The sequence below is a fragment of the Cricetulus griseus genome, chromosome 4 (assembly GCF_003668045.3).
Source record: "Cricetulus griseus strain 17A/GY chromosome 4, alternate assembly CriGri-PICRH-1.0, whole genome shotgun sequence".
Taxonomy (NCBI): Eukaryota; Metazoa; Chordata; class Mammalia; order Rodentia; family Cricetidae; genus Cricetulus; species Cricetulus griseus.
In genome coordinates, this window is record NC_048597.1 from 94,013,744 (window position 1) to 94,039,088 (window position 25,345).

General features: G+C 50.0%; 1 protein-coding gene across 3 annotated transcripts in view; it reads left to right on the forward strand.

Annotated features, from left to right (window-relative positions):
- The window catches only part of Ube3b (ubiquitin protein ligase E3B), a 39,306-nt gene that overhangs the window by 3,410 nt on the left and 10,551 nt on the right, over positions 1-25,345 (forward strand). For 2 of the 3 annotated variants that reach the window (XM_027415992.2, XM_027415994.2), the window contains 19 exons: positions 2,133-2,314; positions 2,473-2,593; positions 4,384-4,443; positions 4,759-4,863; positions 5,325-5,421; positions 7,172-7,257; positions 8,247-8,329; positions 9,600-9,705; positions 9,977-10,097; positions 10,550-10,727; positions 12,224-12,387; positions 13,393-13,560; positions 15,827-15,998; positions 17,500-17,618; positions 18,151-18,265; positions 18,910-19,009; positions 20,039-20,158; positions 24,887-25,063; positions 25,169-25,279. In XM_027415992.2, coding sequence (XP_027271793.1) covers positions 2,154-2,314; positions 2,473-2,593; positions 4,384-4,443; positions 4,759-4,863; positions 5,325-5,421; positions 7,172-7,257; positions 8,247-8,329; positions 9,600-9,705; positions 9,977-10,097; positions 10,550-10,727; positions 12,224-12,387; positions 13,393-13,560; positions 15,827-15,998; positions 17,500-17,618; positions 18,151-18,265; positions 18,910-19,009; positions 20,039-20,158; positions 24,887-25,063; positions 25,169-25,279 — 2,364 coding nt within the window. In that variant the 5' untranslated portion in view covers positions 2,133-2,153. Of the gene's footprint in view, positions 1-2,098; positions 2,315-2,472; positions 2,594-4,383; positions 4,444-4,758; positions 4,864-5,324; positions 5,422-7,171; positions 7,258-8,246; positions 8,330-9,599; positions 9,706-9,976; positions 10,098-10,549; positions 10,728-12,223; positions 12,388-13,392; positions 13,561-15,826; positions 15,999-17,499; positions 17,619-18,150; positions 18,266-18,909; positions 19,010-20,038; positions 20,159-24,886; positions 25,064-25,168; positions 25,280-25,345 lie in introns of all 3 variants that reach the window. The other variant, XM_027415993.2, reaches the window with a different exon arrangement.

The window sequence follows — 25,345 nt, forward strand, 5'->3', positions numbered from 1 at the left end:
CTGGGCTGATGATGCCATGTTTTGCGATAGCTAAAGAAACTCCCAGTTAGGAGGCTCAATGGTTCAGTGCTGCATATGTTTGGCTGTCAGCCAAAGCCACCCGCTTGGCAAAAAAACAATTACTGGTGATTCTGTACTGTTCACTGTTCACCTCTGCCCTGCACAGCACCTGTCACTGAAGGGGAGCAAATCCCCTGTGTGGCCTGGCTGCCGAGTGTGTGATGTGTAATGTCCCCTGTCCAGATTAAATGGACTGTCATGGAGGCTACGGGAAACATGGTTGGTGGAAAAAGCCCTTGCCATGCAAACATGAGGTCCAGAGTTCAGGTCCCCGGAACCCACCTGTGCTTGGCAGGTGTGGCCTCGCTGTAATCTCAGCACTTCAGAGGCAGAAATGGGGTCCCCGAGGCCACTTCAGAATAGGTAGTCATCTGATTCAGGAGCAGTGGGCTCGGCTGAGAAACCCTACTTTAATAGATAAAATGAAGAGTAGTGGAGGAAGAAGACGTGAGCCCTCCATGTGCATGTGCACACACGCATGTCCATTCACACGAAACACACAACACACACAAGCAAAAAAACCATGACTTCTTAAAGAAGACCTCAGAGGCTGGCAGGATGGCTCAGTGGTTGCAAAGGTGCCTGTTGACCAGCCTGACGTTTGAGCTTGCTCCCAGGAATCTATGTGGTGGAAGGAGATTGCTGGCTCCTGCATGTTGTTCTCTGACCTCACACACATCCCATCTGTGTACATACTCACTCAGATACTCATGTGCACACACACACAAAATGAAAATGTAATTTTTACATGTGTTTTATTTTATGATTTATCATGTTATGTCTCCGAGTGTTCTGCCTGAATGCGTGTATGTGCGTCATGAGTGTGCGGTACCTGCACGGCTAGAAGAAGGCATCAGATCTCTGTAACTAGATTTACAGGTAGATTGTGAGCTACCATGTGGCTGCTGGAAACTTTCTCTGGGTCTTCTGCAAGAGCAGCAAGTACTCTTAACCCATGAAACATCTTTTCGGCCTCAATAAATGTAGTTTGTAAAGAAAGACCTTGCTTTGCGGAGGTGGCTCGGGTAGAGGGGCAGATGGATGGGGTAGAAGTGCAAATGGACCAGGGGTTCAGGTGCAGGCGGCTCTGGGGTTCAGGTGCAGGTGGCTCTGGGGTTCAGGTGCAGGCGGCTCTGGGGTACAGGTGCAGGCGGCTCTGGGGTAGAGATGCTTGCCCAGCAGATCTGACTGACTGCCTGTTTTCAAATTCCAAAACCTGTGTAAAGAAAATTGACTCCTCATATTGTTTTCTGATCTCTACACATGCACAATGACACGCTTGCCCACACAAACACACCACACACCCACATGTGCAATGATAACTTTTAAAAACTGACAGCAGATTGGCACAGCAGGCCAATGCAGCCTGGCAGTCTGAGTTCCATCTGCAGGACTCATGGTAGAATGAGAGAACCAAGTCCCAAACCTTGACCTCTGGTCTTCACACGGGCACGACTGGCATGCACTGGCACTGGTATATGCATATACACATACATATCTGCTCATTCATTCTTTCTCAGATAAAATATAATGAAATATTTTAAAATAATGATCTTTTTTTAAACCTTTTTTTCATGTGTTGCTGGGCACCAGTAAACATTTTGTTGTGTGAATGAGTGACTAAAGTGATGACAACATAATAATTGGTTCCTTCAAGTCTGCCCATATGGAAAGTGGCTGTTGTGCTGCCTTCTAAGTGTGGGGAATGTGGCAGAGAGGGCAGATGCCTGGGAACCTTTGATGCATGGCTGTTTCGGATGGGCATGACTCATGCTTTGTACACTTTAAACTTGCCGGGAGCCCACCTCTGCTCTACACACACCCTGCCTGCGCTTTCCTCTAAGCAAATGTAATCACTTAGCACAGCCTTGATTCTCTAGTCTCCGTGGGTGGTGCGACAGGAGTGGTAGGAAGTTGAGACTTGGGTCAGGAGAGCCATGAGCTGGGGGGGGGGGGGGGGTGGTGGCTGCCGAGTGCCTCTGCTGCTGCCCAGGTGCCGTCAGCCCTTTGCACCCGAGTCCCTACTGTGTGTCCACAGGTGACCTCCACCAGCTCCTCTCTCATCCTCGTAGGGTTCGTGTCGGTTTGCAAACATGTTCACTGTATCTCAGACATCCAGAGCATGGTTCATTGACAGAGCAAGGCAGGCACGAGAAGAAAGGCTGGGGCAGAAGGAGCGGGAGCGCTCAGCTGTGATCATTCAGGCTCTTGTCCGTAGTTTTCTCTGCCGGAGGCGACTTCACAGAGACATCAGGTGAGGGCAATACCGCAGCACGCATGTTTTCCTCCCGCTGCATTGCCGTGCAAGTGAATGAGTTTTCCCTCATGGTGCTGAGAAGCCTTCCTGATGAGCAAGTGAATTAAGGATGTCTTCTGTTTTGTTTTGTTTTATTTTGACCCTTCCCTATCTAGGATAGAGATTGATGAGTTTTTCAAAAGGGATGACTCTGGGTCCAGTAAAAGAAGTGCACTTTGTATTTTTAAGATTGCCAGGAAGCTGCTGTTCATATACAAAACTAAAGAGGACCATGAGGTAAGCACTGTCTTAGTTAGGGGTTTCTGTTGCTGTGAAGAGATGAAGAGACACCATGGCCATGGCAACTCTTATAAAGAAAACATTTAATTGGGGCAGCTTGGTTATAATTTCAGAGGTTTAGTCCTTTATCATCTTGATAGGGAGCATGGTGGTGTGCAGGTGGACATGATACTGGTTACATCTTGACCAGATGGCAGTAGAAAGTCAACTGACTGTCACACTGAGGGAAGCTTGAGCAAAAGAGACCCCAAAGCCTGTTCCACAGTGACTCACTTCCCCCATCAAGACCACACCTCCTAATAGTGCCCCGCCCTATGAGAGTGGGGCCGGTTACTTTCAAACTAGCACACCTGACAGTCACATACATGATTCTTTCCCTGCTCCAGGACCTGGTGTTTGATAAGCATGGACTTCCTTGTCCTTAGGCTTCTGCATGAGGCACAGGTCATGGCTGCCCACAGAGATTCAGCTGTGCTTCTAGAGGTCTCTGCACATTAACTGTACACACAGGAACTGCCCTCAAGTGTGCATAAGAATCAGGCAGCTGAGGGACATGGGTGAAGAGGCTAGGGACAGAGCACAGTAGGAAACAGGAGTGGTGGGGCCTGAGAAAGCAGTGGGGGTATGCTCTGTGCCCTGGCTAGAGGGGCCAGGGGCTCTGGGCTTCCAAAGAGGTACTAGAGGCTTGAGTTATGCTGGATATTCTGATTAAGATTAAATGCTAGCATCTTGTTTTTTATTATTTACATCATAAAACTTAACCACTTTGCTTCCGAGGCATTTTTGCTGCTGTGACATTAGTACAGCTGGCCTGGAAGACAGCTGAGGGAAGCAGTAGGTGCTTGTGATCACACTCAGGGTACTACTGGGGAGACCCAAAGGGAAAGCAGATAGGTAGGCTCCCTTGTGGAGCTCCTAGCCCAGCAGAGAGGAGAGAACAAATGATCACAGAGATGAGGACTTGCAGGCTGAGGGAGGTGACCCCATCATGGGGGGTGGGGGGGTGGGGGGGGGGGGAGACAGGATGTGTCCTCTTCAGGTGCAGATGCAGGGATAGAATAATGTAAGCGGTTTTTCCAGTTTCTACTTTTTCTTGATTTGCATATTAGGGTAAAGGTGATGGCTAAAGAGTTTTTGGCTAATGGCTGTGAGGCAGAGATCAGTGCTTGGTGTTCCCAGAAGTGCCAAGTGTAGGGCACAGGTTAGAAAGATGGCTGCTGGGCTGCCAAAGTCCAATCTCAGTTTTCCAAAAGTAGTGCCATGGCTAGGAATGGTAGCCATTGGGAGGCCAAGGTGGGAAGATTGCTGTGAGTTGGAGGCCAGCCTAAGCCACAGAGAGACCAAAAGAGGTACCATTCTGGGTTTTTATGTGAAACACCCTAATTTAAAAAACACATTTTGCTAGGCCATGTTGACACATGCCTTTTATCCCAGCACTCAGGAGGCAGAGGCAGGTGGATCTGAGTTTGAGAACAGCCAGGGCTATACAGAGAAACCATGCCTTAAAAAACAAACAAACAAACAAACAAAAACCAAAAACAACAAAAACAAAAACAAAAAAATCCCATCTCTAGGGCTTGTGAGTTCTGTGAGCCACCAGTGTGAAACCTGCCTGTCCCCTTGTGTTTGGTGTCAATGTCTCTAAGAAGGAATTGAGTATGAGAGTGTATGTATGAACCACCTGACATGTTGCCTGCATGTTTCAGGTGCCCACCAAACATGTACTCCCTCTTTCTCGTGTTTTGATTAGTTTGGAAACTTCGTAATCTGCTTTTCTGCCCCTGCAGAGACTGGAGAAGTTGTGCCGTAGCATCCTGAGCAGCATGGATGCAGAGAATGAGCCAAAGGTGAGTGGGTGAGCATCTCCTGTGAGTCCTGGAGGGCTTGCTTACAAGGTCTGAAAGGTCCTGCTCAGTGGATCACACAGATACTCACTTGAGTGTTGGGTAGATGGACGATGCCTTGATCCTCATCTGTGAAGCTGTTTTGCTCCTGCCTCTTATTCAAGATAGTCACTGCCTTTTTCTAGGCTCTGATCTCTGGGGCTCATGTTGAAGTTCATACTGCTTTCCCTTACTCAGACACTCAGTCTTACTGCCTTGATAGACCCTTGTGAGTTGGCCCTGAAACTGCCCACACTCTGCTCTTCTTGCTGCGTCTAGGTATGGTACGTGTCCCTGGCTCTTTCCAAGGACCTTACTCTGCTGTGGATTAAGCAGATCAAAAGCATCCTATGGTACTGCTGTGAGCTTCTTGAACAGCTCAAGGTAAACCAAACCCTCACACCCACACCCTGACCACTGTTCTTGGTTCTCTGTGTGCAGGAAGCCATCATTCCTCACAAAGCCCCGTGAAGAAAGTAAGGCTGCTGTCCCTAGTCAACAGCTAAGGAAACCACAGCACAGAGGGGTTCAGAAACTTCTCCAAGATCATACAGCCAGTAGATAGTGAGGCCAAAAGTTGTAGCCCCTAGTTCCTGTTGGTCTGAGTTGCAGCTGTCCTCCGTCACTGCCCTGTCCCAGCATACAGTCAGCTGTAGGCCCAGAGTGAGGCAGCCTGGGATTCTGTTTCCCAGGAATGCGCAGTTCTCCATTCCCGGCAGCATTTGATCCCGGGCTTAAGCACTGACAGTCTAGAATATATTGTGTGGAATCCAGTGCACAGTGCTCCGTGGAGTGGAATCATGAGCGTGAGGATTAATCTCACTCCATTACTCTATCATTTGCAGCCGGAAATCTTACAAGACTCCAGGCTCATCACACTACACCTCACCATGCTTGTCACCTTCACAGACACTTCAACATGGAAGATTCTCCGGGGAAAAGGTGTGTGGATCCACTTCAGAAATCTTTCCCAACCAGCATTTCCACAGAGGGGGGGCACCTCCAGTTCATGAGAAGCACCCTGGCCACACAACCTCAGGAGGCTTGAAGCCTGAGCCCCTGTGCTTGGCACTTCCCACTGGGCTGTTTCACAGTGTCCGGTGTTTGTTAGCATGTGTGGAGACCCTTCCTGCCTCTGAATTTTTCTGTATAATGGCATTGCTCCCTGCTCTCCTTTCTAACTCCCAAGCACCCCTGCCTGTGAATGTTGGACTCTGTTGAAGCCTTCTTATGTTACTTGTTTTTTTTTTTTTCTTTTTTTTTAAAAAAAAAAAGAAAGAAAGAAATATAGGGTCTAGAGAGGTGGCTCAGTAGTTAGGAGCAGCAGCGACTGTTCTTCCAGAGGCTTCATGGGATCCAGGCACATGTGACACACACACACACACACACACACACGCACACACGCACACACGCACACACGCACACACGCACACGCGCACACGCGCACACGCGCACACGCGCACACGCGCACACGCGCACTCGCGCGCGCGCGCAGAGCACTCATACACACAAAAATAAATCTAAATGTTTTTAATAATACGATTTTGGCCATAAAATTTTACTTCTGAGTTAGCTCCTTCCCTAGAAATTGTACATGGTGTTTGGCTCATTCACTCAGGAAACAGCCTCATACATGCCAGACACTGTGTTAAGACACTGGAGGTGCAGTGGTGAGCGGGCCTTGAGAGCTCAAGTCTGGTGAGCAGATGGGCACCAAGCAGAAGCAGGTTCCACAGCCATGGAGTCAACCAGCTGCAGATTGGAAATACATAAAAAAAAAAAAAAAAATTGCACCTGTAGGAAATAGCCAGACTGTTCTCGACGTTAGTTCTCAGTGCACCGCAGCGGCTATCTCCAGAGCATTTGTTATACCAGGTGCTATGAATTATCAGTGGGTGATCTAAAATACAGGAAGATGTCTGCTCTGTGCAAATCCTGTGACTCGAGTGTGCACGAAGGTGTTTTTTGCCTTGTGCATTTCTCTGGACTTGGGAAGGGTCCTAAAACTATTGAGTTCTGAGCCCTGCAGGGGCATGTGTGTCCTGATAGGGAGAGAAGGTAGGGCCAGCAGTGTCCCTTTTGGCTGGAGGTCAAATGATTCACCCATGAAGTAACACTTGAACCACACCTGGGCCTCTCAGAGCTCTGGTTTGCCCTAAGGCACTAGGAATGTAAGCAGAACGTCCCCTTCCCTGGGGTTGTGGTCTGAGGCCTGTGTCAGGTGCTTGTCTGTAGCTATGCTAGAACACTAACAAAAGCACCTGGGAGAAGAAGGGGTCCCTTTGGCTGACAGTTGGGGGGCTAGGGGGACAGTCCACCATGGCAGGGAAAGGTTGGTAACAGGAGCTAGAGACTGGCCTGGCAGCTGGGAACTAGAGTGGGCACTTTCCAACTGTACACAGGAAGCAGGAGGGGCGGAGAGTGGGGCGAGACTATAAAAACTCAAAGCCTCCCCCCCCACCCCGCCCCATACTCTGTGACGCGCTTCTTCCAGCAAAGTTCTACTTCTTTAAGGTTTAAGGATCCTTAAGGTTAAGTTCCTCACTTTCCGGGCAGCACCACCTGCAGGGGACAGTGTCCAATCACTGGGGACATTTCGAGTTCAAACCTCTGTAGGTCTTGTCCTCTGCCCTACTTCAGTTGTTCACATTGTGGCAAGAGATTGCCTTCTCAGGCTGTTTTCTTCATTTAGGTGAGAGCCTTCGGCCAGCCCTGAACCATATTTGTGCAAATATAATGGGCCATCTGAACCAGCGTGGATTTTACTCTGTGTTGCAGGTCTGTGGCGCCATCCCTAACGTGCCCCTGTGGCACCAGAGCTGGATTTTCCCGTGGGTTTCCATGTGCCTTGTGTCCTCCCTTGCAGGGAGAGTTGAGTACTCAGTGTCTTCCTCTCCCCTCACTCAGGTCACCGTGGTTTTGGTAGGGAGGATGGTGGCACTCAGCCCCTAGCTTGTTGTTGCTAATGGAGTCAGAGGTCATCCAGAGTCTTGACTACTGACTGTTCCGGCTCCCTGGTGGAGGGGGACAGTGTGTTTCTAACTCAGCATCCTCAGATGGCCCTCTGTCTACTCAGTATGCAATGCCAGTTCTCAGGCCAGACAGTGGGCATGTTACTCAAGAGCATGTTACTCTTGAGCTGCTGAGGACTTTTCAGGGTTTAGGAAGAGCCCTGATGGGACTCTTCCTTCTGCCTGATGCTGGGATGGGCCACCTCATAATTCAGTCTCCACAGCACGGTGGGGTGTGTCAGCAGAAAGTGTCTTTGGCTGGAATGATGAACAGTGGCTTAAGTCACGTTTCACATGGATTTTTAAAACGGTGTTTGAGAATTTGCTGTGCTCCCCAAGCCAACCTCAACCCCCCAGACTTGAGTGCCTCAGCCTCCTGTGAAGCCAGGATTACAGGGAGCACTGCACCCAACTCGCAGATGCTCCTCTCCTTAGCTGTTTGTTATGAAAATGCTTCAGCATATTTGGGGTGGGGTAAGCAGAAGGGACCTCCACACCCAGTATCTCCCTTTTCAAGCAGCGTCTATCGGAAGCGTTCCCGTTACCTATATGCTTCCTTTTTCTTTTGTTTGAGATGGGTTTGCTGTGTTACCAAGCTGACCTGGAACCTGCTTTGTAGACCAGGCTGGCCTCAAACTCAGAGGTTCTTCTGCCTCTGCCTCTGAGTGCTGGGATTAAAGTATGCACCATCACTGCCAAGGACAAATGACTATGGAGACTCGAGACTCAGGCTGACAGCTTGAATGTTGTTTTCAGGTACTGCTGACCCGAGGCCTGGCCAGATCCCGGCCCTGTCTGTCAACGGGCACGTTAACGGCGACCTTCTCTCTGGCATTGCGGTAAGACGCCAGCGGCATTAGCAGTCCCTGACAGCTGGTATCAGCTATGTTTTCAAGTGTTTACTAATCATTTGTGTGTTTCCTTTGGAGAAATGTCTGTTGAGTTCTTTTGGTCATCTCCCTGTCCTGGTTTTGTTTTGTGGTTTGAGCATAGTGTTAAAGTAGGTAGCCAAGGCTAGCCTCAAACCCTTGCTCTTCCTTTCCCTGCCATCCATGGTGGGACTACAGGCATGCCCTACCGTAGCTTGTTCAGCTATCTTCAAATTGGGTTGCTGTTTACTGCTGAGTTAGTGAGTTCTGTCTGTTCCAGCAAGCCTGCTGACAGATGATGCGGTCAGCGGGCACTTCCACTTGGTGCTCATCTTTCTGCCTTCTGGGTGGGATGTGTGATCACACACCATTCTGGCCTTGATGTTGTGCAATTAATTACTTTTCCCTTGTACTTACACTTAGTATCATATCTAAGAAATCATTGTATAACTCCAGGATTCAAAGATGTCTGTTTTCTTTCTACAAATTTGATTTTAGTTATAAAGTTATTTTGAGTTAATTTTTGTATATGGAGGGAGATATGGGGGTCATTATCTTTTTGGTGGTTTTGTTTTGTTTTCCGTGCATGAGCCTTGGTATGCTGGATGAGTGCTCTACCCTGGGCTCCATCCCTGGCCCTTGGTTTTTGTATAGCCCCGGCTGGCCTTGAGCATGATCCTTCTGCCTCAGCTTCCGTTTGCTGGATCACTTGTGTATACTGCCATGCCTAACTTGGGCCATTATCTTACTCCAGTATTTATCTTCTTATGGAAATAATGCATGTTTCTTGTAAGAATCCAGATAAGACAGGAAACAGAAAGAAACAGAAAGAAGTGGCCATTTCCCACAGTCACGTTACTTAGAAAAGCATGTTGCTGACCTACTTTGTACTTTTATATTTTGCATCTTGTGTGTACATTTTAATTGTTAATGTCAGGCTGTAGATACTAAAGTAAACTGCATGCTTACAGTATGAGGTAATGGCGAGTTGTGCCCCAGGGACACACTGGGGTGGCACTGCTCAGCTGAGGAGTGGGCTGTGCCGGAAGCTTTCTTGATCCTCATCAGGAGCCCCTCCTACCCGTGGAGTGTTTTAGCTTGCCTTTTCCCAAATATAGTGCCAGCATTCTCTCACATCAGTTACTCTAGAGCTGACCTTTCCCAACCGTGCAGTGTGACCCCCCCCCACGCCCACCCCTGTGTCATTTGCACTTACCCAGCTAATCTGCCCTCTTTCTAGCCCTGTAGTTGCTTCGCAGTTCTCGGACAATCTGATGCGACCGTTTGTCATCCACATCATGTCGGTACCTGCTCTCGTGACTCATCTCAGCACAGTGGCCCCTGAGGTGAGCATGCCAAAGATGTCTCTGGTTTGTTTGCTAGACTCCAAAAACAAAACAGGTCCCCTGCTGATTCACACTCCTTCCCCAGTTTTCCCAGTAGCTGGTGTAAACACTTTCCTGTTAGCAGCCAAAGAATCAGGTTCCTGTCATCTTCCTTCTCCTTGCTGCTTGAAAGCAGTGTTCTGCCTAAGTGGGGGCAGTGAGCGCTATCAGGGCCCTGCCTCTCGGGAAAGCCCTGCCCTGCTCCATAATAACCATCTGCCATTGCTTTCAGCGTCTCAGTGTTTTAGAATCCCATGACATGCTTCGCAAATTCATCGTCTTCCTAAGAGACAGAGACCGATGCCTTGATGCCTGTGAAAGTTTAGAAGGGTGCCATACGCTATGTCTCATGGGTGAGTCTAGGAGGCTGGGTTTGGGTTGGTTATGGCCTTTGGGGAAGCCTACATGTTTTGTTAAGGGCACTAGTTATACTTGGCAGGAGTTAATATAAAACCAGACTAATCTCCAAAGTACAGATAGATGATGAACAGGTAGAATCACACGTAGAACAGGACTAAGTGGACACTGTATGGTGAGTTGGCTGCAGAGTTCTTCCCTAAGGGGAGGGAGCTCTTGGGTGGGACTGAGATCAGAGTGGTGATACTGTGTTACAGTGTCTGTGGTAGGTGGGTTTGTGGGTGGAATCATTTGAACACAGATCAACGACCCGATTCTCTGGTAGAGCTGTTCTTAGAGATTGGCATCCCTTGGACCAGTCAAGCTAGCCTTAGTTCTAGCTCCTGTGTCTTGGGCTGGACCCAAGTGCATCTGTCTGGCATCACGTTCAGCCCCTCTCTCTTCTTAGGCAACATCCTCCACTTGGGCTCCCTCAACCCCAAGGTGTTAGAGGAAGAAACAGACGGGTTTGTGAGCTTGCTCACGCAGATGCTGTGCTACTGCCAGAAATATGTGTCCCAGAAGAAGTCCAATCTCACCCACTGGCACCCTGTGCTCGGCTGGTTTTCCCAGTCGGTGGACTATGGGTATGTCGGAGAAAGAGCATTCTGTCCTTCTTTCCTCCCACCTCCCTCTCTCCCACCTTTCTCCTTCCTCCTCCCCTTTTTCCAGCTTTCATGATTTGGTTTTGCTATAGACATAATACATATTTATTGTCTAACAGATATGACCTGGGGGTTGGCTCACTGGTGGAGGGCTTGCCCAGCAAGTGCAAGGCCTTGGGTTCCATCCCAAGAGCCAAGAGAACATTAAACATCCTGGAGTCCTCTCATGCAAATGATCTGGGTGATTCGCCTGTTATCCTTGTCCTTTATTGACAGTTTTTTTTTATGTATAGAAATGAGATCATATGACTTTTACTTCTTTTTAATTAGTAAATCATGAACCTTGTCCATGATACTTTCTCTTCTCCCATATCACTCTCATTGATTGACAAGGTAGCCATACCTCAGAGATGCTGAGACAGGGCAGGCAAATGATTTAAAGGAATAGGAGTCCCCCTAGCCTTTCAACAAGGTGGAGTGTGAATGTCTTAGACTCAGAACCATTAGAAAGCCAAGAGTGGAAGAACAGAGGTGAAGATAGGCAGCCACACAGACAGAAGTGTGTGCCCTTGGATGGCACCAGGCTCAGGCATCTGGGATGCCCCACTGGTCTCTGTCAGGTTTGCCGCATTCCTTTGTACCTGAGTAACATCCTTGAGACCCATCCAGACATTGCCCAGGAAGGCCACTTCTGTGCAACACCCCACATGTACTGGACAGGCCTTGTCTTTACTGAAGCTCTTCTCCAGAGGCCTATAGACCACTTGCTTCGCCCATCGTTTCCTCATCTGATATGTGGGGAATGACGTCACACTTCTGAGAAGGTTGCCTGGGGGCTCATGGTGCATTGCTGAGCACTCCACACCCTATAGGGTTGTCTCAGTGTCTCAGTACTGCACACCAGGGCCTGGCATGTGCCCACGGGGTGTGGCTGTTCCCACAAGATGGTGGGGGCCATCTCAGGGTCTTGATGGATTCTAGGAGTGGGGGTGGTGCTGGGAATACAGCCTGCAGTGGAGAGGTGCCCCTGAGGCAGGGAGACACTGGAGGTATGGAATCATCTTAGGTTTGAGGCTGACCGAGAACGAGAGCAGAGCAGCTGGCAGGAGCTGGCTCTTGCCTGACATGGAAGTGGGGGCAGCTTCAAGATGGCTGCCTCAGGGATGGGAGGTTGGTTGGAGTGACAGGCAGATGTAGACTGGATGCCTTTGCAGACCCAACCATCCATTGGAGTTTCTTCATTCTGTTTCCTTTGACAAGAAATTCCTTTGGATTTTCTTGTTTGTTCGATTTTAGGCAGAAGCTAATTATGCAATGCAAACTAGCTTCAGCCTCCTGAATGCTGGGATTGCAGGCGCATGACCTCTCAGCTCTGTCTTTTACTATGTCCCCTGTATGAAGGCCACCCTCGACGAGAGCATGCTCTCCCTGGCAGACAGTGGGTAGCACTGACACGCCTGTCTCCTGCTCTGTCCTAGCCTCAACGAGTCCATGTACCTGATCACCAAACAGCTGCAGTTCCTATGGGGGGTGCCCCTCATCCGAATTTTCTTCTGTGACATCCTCAGCAAGAAGCTGCTGGAGCACCCCGAGCCAGCCCCTGCTCAGCCATCCTCCCCACAGAACGTGCTCCCAGTAAAGAGTGAGTAGCCACACCCAGCCTAAAGGCAGCTCCTGTGCCTGCCTGCCTGTGGGACACTCACCCCTTCCACTGCCATCTGCAGGCTGCTTAAGTCCACATTCAGCCGGACAGTAACGGTCATGGGATAGAAATGAGAGCCAGTGAGATAGGAGAAGGCAGTCAGCACACTCGGGGTTGCTCCACTGTCTCTGAGCTTCAGCTTGTCTGTGAACTTCTTGACAGTCAAAGGGAAAAGGGTTTTGTGGATGTTTCTGTCTTATTACCAAGGAGGAGCAGAAAGTCCTTTTTGTAGGGGACTTTAAGCTTTTTTTAAGTTTAGTTATAAATCTCCCACATAGGACTCCTCCAAGGAGCCACTGAGGCACAGACCAGGCTGGTACCTGAGCAGCACCCTGAGGGTAGAGGCGGACACTAAAGAAAGAAAGGTTTCTTAGTCTACAGTCTTCTGGTCACAGCTGTGGTCACAGTTAAGGACCGTGATTTCTGCCTGCACTACTAACCTGGGATAAGTGATGGTTCTGCCGCTGGTGGGTGGTGGTTGAGTGTGGGCTTTGTGCGTGTCACTTCCTCTGCCTGTGAACAGAGAAGCCAAAGGCAGAAGTGAAATACCAGTTAGCCAGGATTCAGGGCCTGAGGGTGTCCTTGGCACTCCCTCCAAAACACAGACACAGTGCCTGGGCCCACCCCCTGCCTCTCTCCTCTGACCAGTCCTTACCATTTCCCCTCTGTCTTCATGGAATTTGCTGATACAGTAAGAGAATGCCATGTCAGAGCCGAACATGCCTACCTTATGCTGGCAAGCACTGAGGTGATCTGAATAGGTCTCTGGGCTGCGCCAGAAACCAGTTTAACTTTTCCCCAGTTTATCCCAAAGGAACGCATTGAGCCCATGCAGCAGCCCCGCCGCCCCTGCCATGACTGGGGTTCTTGCCATGCTCTTCCTCGACAGGTGGGAGCTGGCAGCTGGCTGAACTTCTGCTGTGCGTCTTCTTCCCTCCGTGCCAGGTCTCCTCAAGCGTGCATTTCAGAAGTCGGCCTCAGTCCGGAACATCCTCAGGCCTGTCGGGGGCCGACGCGTAGACTCCGCTGAGGTGCAGAAGGTCTGCAGCATCTGTGTCCTCTACCAGACCTCGCTGACGACTCTCACCCAGATCCGCCTGCAGATCCTCACAGGTCAGACAGCCCGAGCCTATTGCTTCCACTCCCAAAGTTGGTGCCCAGTTTGTCCTAGAAAAACTTGACCTTTTCTTCCTGGCTTCTTTGACTCAGAAAACAGACTTTGTAGATGGACATTTTTGAGCTGTCCTTAGAGATTGGTGAGCCTCCAATAGCTCAAGTCAGTCTCAGCATAGCCCTGCCTTCTTTCCTCCCTTTCTAGTTCTTTAATTACAAAATACAGCTTTCTTAAGGTTCTCCTTTATGAGTAGAACACAAAGACAAAAGACAGGAAGAAGAATGTAAACAACACTCGCCCCATCATGTCCCAGATGATCATCACCTGTGCCCAGTGTGTTCACACACAGTGTAGGTGTACTCAGACACATCTCATCTACCCTTTCCTGCCCATCACTCATAACCATTTATCTTGTCAGGTCTTCAGAAACCTCATTTTTATTGGCTGCATGATACTCATCGTGTGGCTATGCCCCACACTTTCTTTTAGCTGAGCAAGAAAGTCTTCTCTGTAAGGACAGAACTTGGGGTCAGGGGCTTTCCACTCAGGTGCAGCCCAGGCCTTGTGGTATGAATTGATGTGAGCATAGATGGTCCTTTCTAACCCGGCAGCTGTTTGCTGCAGAAGAAGATGCAGACTGCTTCGTGTGGGTTTTTAAATCTCCAATGGCTGCTGCCTCTGTCTTTTATGCCTGTTTATTCACTCCAGATAGTCAGAGTCTTGTCTGTGCGGGCACTGAGGATGCAGAGGTAAACGAGACTGCCAGGGTCTCTGTCCCGGGCTTATAGTCTATAGAGACAGGGAGACCAGCAGTCCACAGCAATGGTAGAGTCCACAGTGGGTGAGCGTGGTAAAGGTGGGAGGGGCCATTGGTTGGCCAAGAGCCAAGTGCCTCACCTTGCGCTGCTGCTGCTGAGGGCCGCACAGTTCTCTGAGGAGGGCAGTCTGGTACTGTAGGTGCCAGCTGAGGCATCAGGTCCCCTGCACATCCTGCTGCTCTCCTGCTGAGGCATCTTAGCTGTGTCTGCAGCACACTGGAGCCTCAGCCCAGGCTTTCCTAGTCACCCATGCACTGGTGGAAGGTATGCCATTCTGTAGCCTGTGTGTCCAGGCCCTGTAGCCCCCAGGAAGTAGATTAGAATGTTCCCATTGCACCTGTTGCTTGCCCCGAGGGTTCATTTTGGAGTGTCTCTGCTGCAGTCATTCGTTTTTTTTCGTATAGCATCTCAGGGGCAGATAAGCCTGCAAGACAGCTCAAGGCAGGGGTCTGCCCATAGACCAAGCTGGCCTATCACTTGCTGTCATAAATTCTCTTCTATTCAATTCCTTCATTCCTGTGTCTGCTCTTCGGCCAGCACTGAGTGTAGTAACAGTGTACAAGTAAACTGGCCTATTCTGGTTTTCGTTTTCTTTGTTTTTTTTTGTTTTTTTTTTTTTTTTCCCAAGACAGGGTTTCTCTATATTGCTTTGGAGCCTGTTCTGGTACTCACTCTGTAGTCCAGTATGGCCTTGAACTCACAGAGATTCACCTGCCTCTGCCTCTGCCTCTTGAGTGCTGGGACTAAAGGCGTGCGCCACCAATTCCTGGCTCTGGCCTGTTCTTATGAAGACTAAGAAAACAGTTGACCTGCTTTTGAGTGCTCCTGTAACAAGTGACTGCATCCGAGCCATAGCAGCAAGCCTCAGGCAGTCAGAGTGGCCACTGACCAGACTAGTTCCATAAAGGAGGTACCAGGCTGGGGTGCATGCTGCCTGCCTGACCCGGAAGCTGTGCTCTGAACCACATCTGGTCCTGAGTGCTGCCAGTGTGCAGTCGCTCTTTGCTCAGTTAAACTCAGATTTAATTTGTCTCGAGCTTTTAACAACATAGATCGCCTGGCATGCATAGCTTAGAAATACCCTCTGACCTTAGCTGGTTTAAAACATGGCTGCTGCGTCAGATAGACCCAGATTGTCTCTGACTCTGACTCCAGCCATGGGATAGGGAAAGTAACCGAGTCTTGCTGCGCTTCAGGTCCTCTTATAAGGCAGAGCTGCACTGGCTTTGCGGGTGGTGCTGCTCTGGAGGCTTGCAGAGTGTAGTCTGGGCTTGTGAGCATCCATCAGTGTTGGCTGCCCCTGCTGTTGGGACTTTTAGAGTGGAAAAGGTTTTTCTGCTGGACCTTCTCTTGCATGCTGGTTTCAGTGTTCTTTTCCAATGGAAAGGAAGAAATGGCAGAGCGGCTGGAGTCCCCACCTGAAGCTTGGGTTTCTCTCCTTTTCCAGGTCTTACGTACCTTGATGACCTGCTGCCCAAGCTATGGGCATTTATCTGTGAGCTGGGGCCCCACGGAGGGTTAAAGCTCTTCTTGGAATGCTTGAACAATGACACTGGAGAGTCGAAGCAGCTCCTGGCCATGCTGATGCTGTTCTGTGACTGTTCACGGCACCTCATCACGTAGGTTGATATGGGCTAAATGCCCTGGCTAGGACTCAGCGGGGTTATCAACAATGTGGGGAAGCAAGTAACTGCACCTGTGTGGCGGGTCACCATAAGAACTGGCCAAGAGCTGGGCGTGGTGGTGCACACCTGTAATTGCAGCTACTCAGGAGGTTGAAGCAAGAAAAAGCACTTGTGTTCATAAATTCCAGCCCAACCTGGTCAGCACAGCAAGAACCCATAACCCCTTACACCTCCCACCAAAAAAACAGACAACATTCACAAAGCAGGTGCCAGGTGTCCAGCAATTGCTAGATACTTTCAGGGCAGCAGCTGTGGCCCTTAGAGGTCTCTGGAGATGTGTTCAAACCACACGTCAGCATTTATTCACTGATAAGTAGATTACAGGAGAACTCCAGACTCAAATACCAGGGTGTAAAACTCGGGACAGTTTACTGAGACACCAGTTTCCTTGTCTATAAATGAAGTAGTTCCCACACCCACCTCTGAGGCATGTGGTAAGGGTTAAAGGAGATAGTCAGTGCCCGGTGCTTACAGCCCAGTTATCAAGCTGACTCTAAACAGCTGAGGTGAGCTTGCTGAGTCTCCGTTTCCTCAATTGGTGGAATGGAGGTCGCATCACCTACCACGTAACAGTAACTAGGAGGAGGCATTATTTAGAACTTGGTTAGGCCCAGCCTGGGACATTCGCAGGAATCCTTGTGTTCCCTTCTGCTTTTGCTGCTGTCTGCCTTGCACTTTCCCCAAAGGTCGTTGCAAAGATTTAGAATGGACCTCAGGCAGCAGCGTTCAGACTAGAAGATCTCATATCAAGAAGGTACAGGGATATGTAGCTGGCCAACTGGCGCCCTAGAAAAAGGGATTTAGTGAACAGGATAAACACCTAATGGCTGAGGCAAGGCTAACCCAAGACTGAGCTGCATCCTAAAGCATGTGGAGAGGTTTCCAGGAATTTTCAGTTGAGCCATGTCGTCTTCATCCATTCATTTATCTGTTCATTCTTTCATATGTTCTTTCAAACTTTCATTCACTCACAAGCACCAAGTGCCATAGTCTCTCTCCTAGATGTGGGGCCTAGTTTCACAGTGTTCCTCAGTAAGCACAGGCTGATTCAGGACTCCTTTATACTCAGGCACAGAATGTGCCCCAGGCAGCTCATTGAGAAAGCCCTGAGTAGCGCTTAATGTTTTCCCTTAATTGTTCTGTCTTCCTACTCTGAACAATGTCAAGTAAACAGAAGGAGAAAGATGAGTGAGCCCTGAGGAACCATCTCCAGCTCATGGCCAACTTGCTTCATCTAACACTCAGCAACTCCCCTCCTGTAGCCTTCTCTGAGGCAGGTCTTAGACATCACACTGTGTTGTCTACAAGCTGTGCAGGATGTAGCTAGAAAAGCCAGTGCGTTTTTCACCTTGTTTGTTTTGTCTAGAAGACAGTGAGGTCTCATTTGTTTCCTTTTCTCAATGGAAAATTCTGAACAGTTTTCTGCCCCATGTAGCATCCTGGATGACATTGAAGTGTATGAAGAACAAATCTCATTCAAGCTGGAAGAGCTAGTCACCATCTCCTCTTTCCTCAATTCCTTCGTGTTTAAGATGATCTGGGACGGGATTGCAGGTAAGGCGGAGGTGACCGTGTTCTTTGGTGCTACCCTGGGAGGCCACTCTGTACCCTCAGCTGCCTGCGTCTCAGCTTCATTGTTTACTGAAGGCAGTAGAGAATGCACATCTTCTCACATGGCTGGGTGAGCTCATGAGATAGTGGTGTGGCTGCAGAGGTCTCTCTGCCAGCTCCTTCAGGCTGTGCATGTGAGGTTGTTACTAGTGACGAGCTCTGCCTGGAAATGTCCTTTACATCAGTACTCGGTTTCCATGGGGATGGAGCCTGTGCCAGTTCCTGCTGTGGGCAAGTCTGCTTTCTAACATGTTTCTGCTAGTCCAGTCCAAAGCTCCTTTGAGGAAAAGGGGCCTTTGGATGGTGCATTCTTGGGATCCAGCATGAGTGAGTCCCCTGAAAGATACCCAGGCTCTAGGGACATTTAGAACACTCCCAGAGAACCTGTGGTTCCACTGAAGCAGAGTGCCAGAGCTCAGGCCTGCCATGCTGAGCACTGCTCTCCAGCTCTGGCCCCCTCCTCTTTACTGCACAGAGAACGCCAAGGGCGAGACCTTGGAGCTGTTCCAGTCTGTCCACGGGTGGCTGATGGTGCTGTATGAGCGAGACTGCCGGAGGCGCTTTGCTCCTGAGGACCACTGGCTGAGAAAGTGAGCCGGGTGGGGAAGGGCTGGCAAAGCCCGAGGCCTCTCCCATGACTGCAGCACAGGTGCCCAGCTGCCTGGCATTTGTACTTAGGGCGATGAGCCTTCTCTTGCCTTGCGCCCCATCCGCTTGTCTGTGGAAAGGGCTGCTGTGCTGTGAAGTACCTGCCTGGGTGTGCCACATAGCAGTGGTTTCTGTTCTACCAGTGTCACTCCAGTCAAGTGATGGTGACAGCCAGGTCACTGTCTCATCTAGGCTGGGAAGAGAGGGTCTCTGGGCTGACCTAATAGATTTATCAGCAGAATTACCTGAGTAAAAATTGCCTCCAGGTTTGGGGAAGTGAAGTGGGCTGGGAGCCCTGTGATAGCAACCAAACTCAAGCATTTCTATCAGTGACCTATCAGATCTCAGGAAATGGTTGCAGTTGTGACACCAGAACAGGGCCTCATAAACTCTGTCGTAAAAGGCTCTGTGGGCCAGACAGCCTCTGCCCTAAACACTCCTTCTGCACTTAGGAATGAGCAGGTGTGGCTGTATCCCATAAGACTTCCAAAAGTGGGCGGCGCCACACTTGGCCACACGCCTGCGGTGCCAGCCCTGCACTAGAAAAGGCTTTCCTGGTTTGATGACGCCTGCATCTCTCCTGCAGGGATCTCAAGCCCGGTGTGCTCTTCCAGGAACTTGACAGGGACCGAAAGAGGGCTCAGCTGATCCTGCAGCACATCCCCCATGTTGTTCCTCACAAGAATGTGAGTTGACCTCTGCCCCATACGCTGCTTCTGCCTTCTCTCCAATGTGATTGGAAGTGTCTTCGGGGCCTCACATATCCACATACACAGTGGTGGTCTGTCTTACTCGGGCAGCTTGTGGGTGCTGAGAACCAACCTGGGTCCTCTATGAGAGCAACACATACTCTTAAGAGCTACGCCATCTCTTCCGCTCCCAGCTCCACTTTTGAAAGCACAGCTGTAGCTGGTACGTGTCCTTGCCCAGTCAGCCGACCTCACTGGGACGCTGTAGTCCCTGTACCTGTGGTGCTGCAAGGGCCTGTGTTCTCCATCTTTCCTGAAAGGCCTTTTGCCGACCTCAGTGGCTCATGTACGTGCTCCCGGCTGCTTGGGAAGCCAAGAAGATGGCTTGAGGCCAGCCTGAGTCACGTCTCGTGATAAAGTAAAGGCGTTTGTCAGAATCCTGAAGCTGAGGAGGCAGGGTTCTCTCTGAGCAGTGACAGAAAACCTACTATGGCAGGTCTGAGGACACAGGAGACAGACAGAAAGGCCAGGGATCTTTATATTGTTGTCTCATTTTTTTATATCTGACAATGGGAAAAATGTCTTCTAATGGTTTTTGTATCTGACATTCCTGATATTGATTTCCTTTAGAGCAGGCACATTTATCAAAACCAGCCCATGTTACTGGCTGTACCCCCCCACCCCCACCCCATGTGATTGGCTGTGCCTCTAGGCTTCTGAAACCAGTATTGACTTCATGAAAATGGGTCTTGATTGGACTGCTTCTAGCTGGACTCCAACTGTGGCCAAGCACCTCTCTCAAACACACCTGTCTTGGTGCAAGTTTAGCTGTATTTCTAGTTCCCGGAGGTTCTTTGGGGGATGCTCACTGTTCTCAGGGGACACCTCTGAACTATAGCACATGCTCATCCTGTTCTCATCCCATCTCAGTTGACTTGAACGTTGGTCATTTTGTATAGTGAGTCTTGTTTTGTTTTTGATATTAGTTGCTGACCCTGTTTCTGGCCCCACCTTTGCTCATTTCAGCGAGTTCTCCTGTTCCGAAATATGGTTACCAAGGAGAAAGAGAAGCTGGGGCTTGTGGAAACTAGCTCTGCCTCCCCTCACGTCACTCATATCACTATCCGAAGGTCCCGGATGTTGGAGGTGAGTGGCCACATGCAGGGAGGAGTGATCTCTCGGGTGGATCTAGTGGATGGCTACTGCTTCCAGACTCTCTTGTCACTCTGGTCTTAGAGCAGGAAGGGTCATTTAGCCAATCAGCTGCGCAGAGTATCTGCTCAGTCTAGCATGTCCTCAGTGTCTTCCTTTGCCTCGGGAAACACAGGCTCCTAACACCTCTGTGAGACAAAGATAGGAGCTCAGTACAGTGATAGCCATGCCTTTCCCGGGTCTGTGCTGACTCTGTTATCCTGGCCACCATGTCCCCAGGCTCACTTTTGAGGATGTGGTACAGACAGTGCAGGCACTACCCTGCCTGAGCCACACACATACTCTCTCATCACAGAGCTCAGGGCCTCCGTGGAAACAACAGGAGATTCAAGCACTGTCTCCCTCTCAAGCCACACCTTATACCACACTGTGGCTGCTTCCCAAGTTAGAAGTAGGTACCCTGTCCTTAAGCACTTTGCCTCTGTGTCACATTTTCACCGTGTCTTGGTATGTTTCGAGGTAAGCAGAAAGGTCTGTGGAAGCCTACTACGAAGATGTGTCCTCTGTGAAGCAGAAATTTAAATCTCTCCTTGACTGCATTGCTGGGGCATTGCTGAAGGGCCTGTGATGTGTGCGCTGTCTGTGTACCATGCAATACTATAGGCTGTATAGTCCACAACCTTCCCGTGTGTCTGTCAACAGTGCCAGTGACGAGCCACAAGTCTTCCTTTTTTGTTGTTGGCTTTTTTTTTCCCTCGAGACAGGGTTTTGCTGTATAGCCCTGGCTCTCCTGGAACTCAGATATCCGCCTGCCTCTGCCTCCTAAGTGCTGGGATTAAAGGCGTGGGCTGCCACCACTGCCCAGCCAAGTCTCCATTCTTAGTAGGGCTTAACTTGATTCACTTGCCATGTTGTTCCTCAGACCTTTGCTGTGCTCTGTCTACCCTTTCTAGCTTGCATTGTCTGCCTATGCGTGGCAGCTACTTTCCCAGCCACCCACACGTGCTGGGGCACAACAGCCCTTCTCTGGTAGCATGTTTGCCATTTATGCCACTGCTTGCTGGATAACTTATTTTAGCTCCCAGTACTTCTGGTGTTTAGGAGCTGTTCAAAAAAGTAGCATGTACAACAGTTGATGTTTGTACCTTCTTAAAGGTGAGGGTCTAGAGAGTGTGACTTAATGGTAGAGCACCTGCCTGGCATCCATAAGGCCCTAAGTACTAGCCCCAGCACTGACCCAAAAATAGAAATAAGGTCATGTACCAGAGGGTTTGGTTTGTACCAGCCATGTACCATGGCTGGGTGTTTGGTTTGTGTGCTAAACAAGGAAAAGTTTCTCCCACTCCCACTCTCCAGCCCAGTGCTGTCAGACAGAGCCCTCTCATCCGACTTCCTCAGGGAAGACAACCCCCACCAGGCAGCGGGGAGGGGACTGTTAGCTGAAGGAAGCTAAGATGTTAGCTGACACCTGGTTTTGGTGTTGGGGAAATGGGTGGACAAGAGGGTGGCAAATCAGTCACCCCAAAGATACACATCTGTTCAATGTCTCCTGACTTGCCATGTGGACATGTGAGTGTTGTTTCTATATAAATCTTAATAATTCGATTTACCAATAAAGACTCTGGAGCCAGATGCTGGGGTGAAAGCCTGCTAGCTCAGAGAGGCAGAGAAAGCACCCAGCTGACCTTCCTCCTTAGCCAACATCCCTGAAAAAGACACCCTTTCTCCTCCACCATCTCAATCAAAAAACCTCAAACTGAATATCCCTCCCTTCTACTTCCTGTGGGTCTCTCTATTCTCCTGACTCCCTCTTAACTCTCTCTTTTTTCCTCCTGTCAACTGGTTGCATGCTGTATCTCTTGACCTATGCATGTTTCTTATTTAATCCTGTTTACAATAAGCAGAAAGCTCTTGGATTAAAAGAATGTGTGGTAGGGCTGAGCCACATCACAGCTAGAAACAGGTTTTTCCAGTAAATAAAGCGATCTCGAGGTTCACATCCTGCAAAATATGAGTTCCAGAGGGCTTTACATTTTTAAGAGAAGACCCCAAAATTCAGGGTTTTATGTTAAAGCTTCAGACCTGTTACATTGTGAACTAATTAAATTTTGTCAGGTGCCTGGAAGGCCAGGCTGTGGCCACCAGTAGCCTCTGTTTTGACTCACACACTTGCTTGTGTTAAAAGTGTCTTTAGCACTCTCTCAGAACCTCGTGTAGCTGCCCAGTCTCTAGAATCTCAATCCTCCCCAGTCAGATATGGCACCCACCCCCTGGAAGGATTGAGAGGTGTGGACTGTGGAAAGTGGGACTCCTTGGTGCCCCCTCAAGTGCACTACTGAAGGGAGGGTCACATAGTACCAGCTCTGCAGGGCTAACCTCCCCCCCCCCCAGGGGGGTGTCACAGGAAATGGTCTCTAACTTAGGCAAAGCCCATTTTCCTCTTTGTATATGCTTCCTCTCATGGAAGCATTCTTTGTAGTGAACCTGACTTGGAACATGGGAGCATCATTTATTCTGAAATCCCAGGACTCACCAGCCTGGGGTCTGAGTGCCCAAGATCTTTGCTTGCTGTGGACACAGGGGACATCAAGAGGCTGATGTCTGAGTCACTGTTCTGGATGCTGATGCCTCTCTGGCTTGGATGTGAGGCCATGCTCGTGGTAGATTTCACCATCCTGCAAAAACAACCCCTTCTTCAGGTGAACTAGTCTGTCTAACATTTAGCTAACCAGGACTGGGGAAAGCTCAGACACACCCGGCTTGCCCCTCACCCCTTGACCTGTCAAAGGCAGAACCGAAGCCATGTAAACCTAGACTTTGAATCTAGCCGATTCTGGTACTGGTGACAGCCTGGCCTGGTGACCAGACCTAGCTCACCATCCTCCAATTCAGCATACTGTGAAGCCTGAGAGGACGCTGACTCTGTCCTGTGGAGTGTGATCCTCACATGACCACAGTGGTGCCCATGAGGCAGAGGTGCGTCAGAGGAGGCAGGGAGCACATCCTCTTACAACCTCCTGAAGAGACTAGTGTGGTACAGATCAAGTAGGAATGCGTCTACATCCAGCATTGCCACATGGCTGGCTAAGAGTCTCATGTGCCATCCCATCCCCAATGTGGCACACCTGCTGCCAGGCTGTATGGTAGAGAGACGGCCTCATGTACCAGGAGCGCGATGGAGCCTCCACCCATCCTCCTGGTGGGTCATGCCCAGGTGCCAGTTCACGGTGCTTTCGGTGCCACCGCAGCTACATAACAACTCACTCTCCTGTTTTCCTCTCAACTGTTCTTGGGGTGGGTGGTTTTGTTTGGTCGCTGTGACTTGGGCTGGTCTTGAACTCACAGCGATTCTGCCTCGGCCTCCTAAGTGCGCTTATCTTTCACATGGGCATGCCCATAGCTGGCTTCTGTTCCCACAGGTGGCCTGTGTCATTTTTCCTTGGCTCACCAGCCTAAGTGTGTCTGACAAGAGGCAGACACCATGGGAGGGACCTGTGCATCACTAAGCATGACAGGAGGGCAGCAAGGGTACCCCAAAATAGAACTCATGTGCTGCTAGGTTGTTCGTTGGCTTTGTGTCAAAGGTGACCAGGACAGCACATGGATGGATGAGTAGATGCCATGGATGTGGACTGTCGTGTCAGCTAAATATGACAGTGCTGCTCCAGAATCAAAACCTCAGCACCCCAGACACTGGGATTCACTTAGTGACAGTCAGATGCCAGGAAAACTTCTGCAGACAAGAGCCCAGAGGTCTCAGCCTTACTCGGGGTTACTGTTGCTATGATCAAACACCACGCTGAAGCAGAGGCCATGGAGGGTGCTGCTTACTGGCTTGTTCCCCTTGGCTTGCTCAGCCTGCTTTCTTATAGAACCCAGGACCACCAGCCCAGAGATGGCCCCACCCATCACTAATAAAGGAAACAGCCTACAGGCTGCCTAACCAAACCTACGGAGGTAGTTTCTCAGGTGAGGTTTCCTCCTTTCAGATGACCATAGCTTGTGTCAAGGTGACACAGAACTAACCAGCATATGTGTTGTAGTAGACTAGGAATGGGGGGGGGGGTCTGGATAGGAGATGTGCACTCGTTATCTGCATTTACTGCTCTTAGCTTCTAGAGCTGTGGCTCATACCTGGGCCTGGCACACTTTACCACACACTCTGCCAGAGCCATGCCCCACAAACGGCTGTGTTTTGAGGGAGCTGACCACAGTCTAGCAAAGGTTAGACCTCCCCCACCACCGTTCCACACTATTTAACCTCACCACTTCACAGGGGCTCTGGCTCCCACCATGTCTTCTGCTGCTGTATTTCTGCTGCCAGAGGTCTTTCTGGTTCAGAAAGCCAGCCCAATTGCTCTGACTTCTCCTGCCCACCCCCCACAGTTGCCCTCAGCACCAGGACCCAGGGTTTTCGTCTTACTGTGTCTTGTAAGGCTGACTCTACCCATGAGCTGAAATATAGTCTCTATATTAAAGAAGGGAGAAAGAGATCCATCTTGTCCCAGCTTCCTCCACCTTTGATGGCCAGAGCTAGCACAGCTCTTTCTCCTTTCCCCATCTGACTCTGTGTCCACCTGGGGGCAGTCTCCTCATGCCAAGGAGCGAGACATCATATCCATCAAATGAATCCTCCCGCCGGCTGGTATTCTGACTTGTATGGTTAGACTCCTGGGCTTGCTAAAGCTGTGCTCCTCAGGAGTTGAACTTCTGTCTCGGTAGGATGGCTACGAACAGCTCCGGCAGCTGTCCCAGCACGCTATGAAGGGTGTGATCCGGGTGAAGTTCGTCAATGACCTTGGGGTGGACGAAGCTGGCATCGACCAGGACGGTGTCTTTAAGGAGTTTCTGGAGGAGATCATCAAGAGGGTGTTTGACCCAGCACTCAATCTGTTCAAGGTGGCCAAGGGGGCACTGCCGGGGCTGGCAGCAGCAAGACACAGGGAACCAATGTAGAGTGAGTACAGCTCATAACTTCCACCTCTCTGTCCTTTCTCCTGGCAGACAACCAGCGGAGATGAGAGGCTCTACCCCTCACCCACATCCTACATTCATGAGAATTACCTGCAGCTCTTTGAATTTGTGGGAAAGATGCTGGGAAAAGCTGTCTATGAGGTAGGCCCTCAAAGGAGTGCAGAGCAAATGCCAAGTGGCGCCTGAGAGTTGGGCATGGTGGCACCC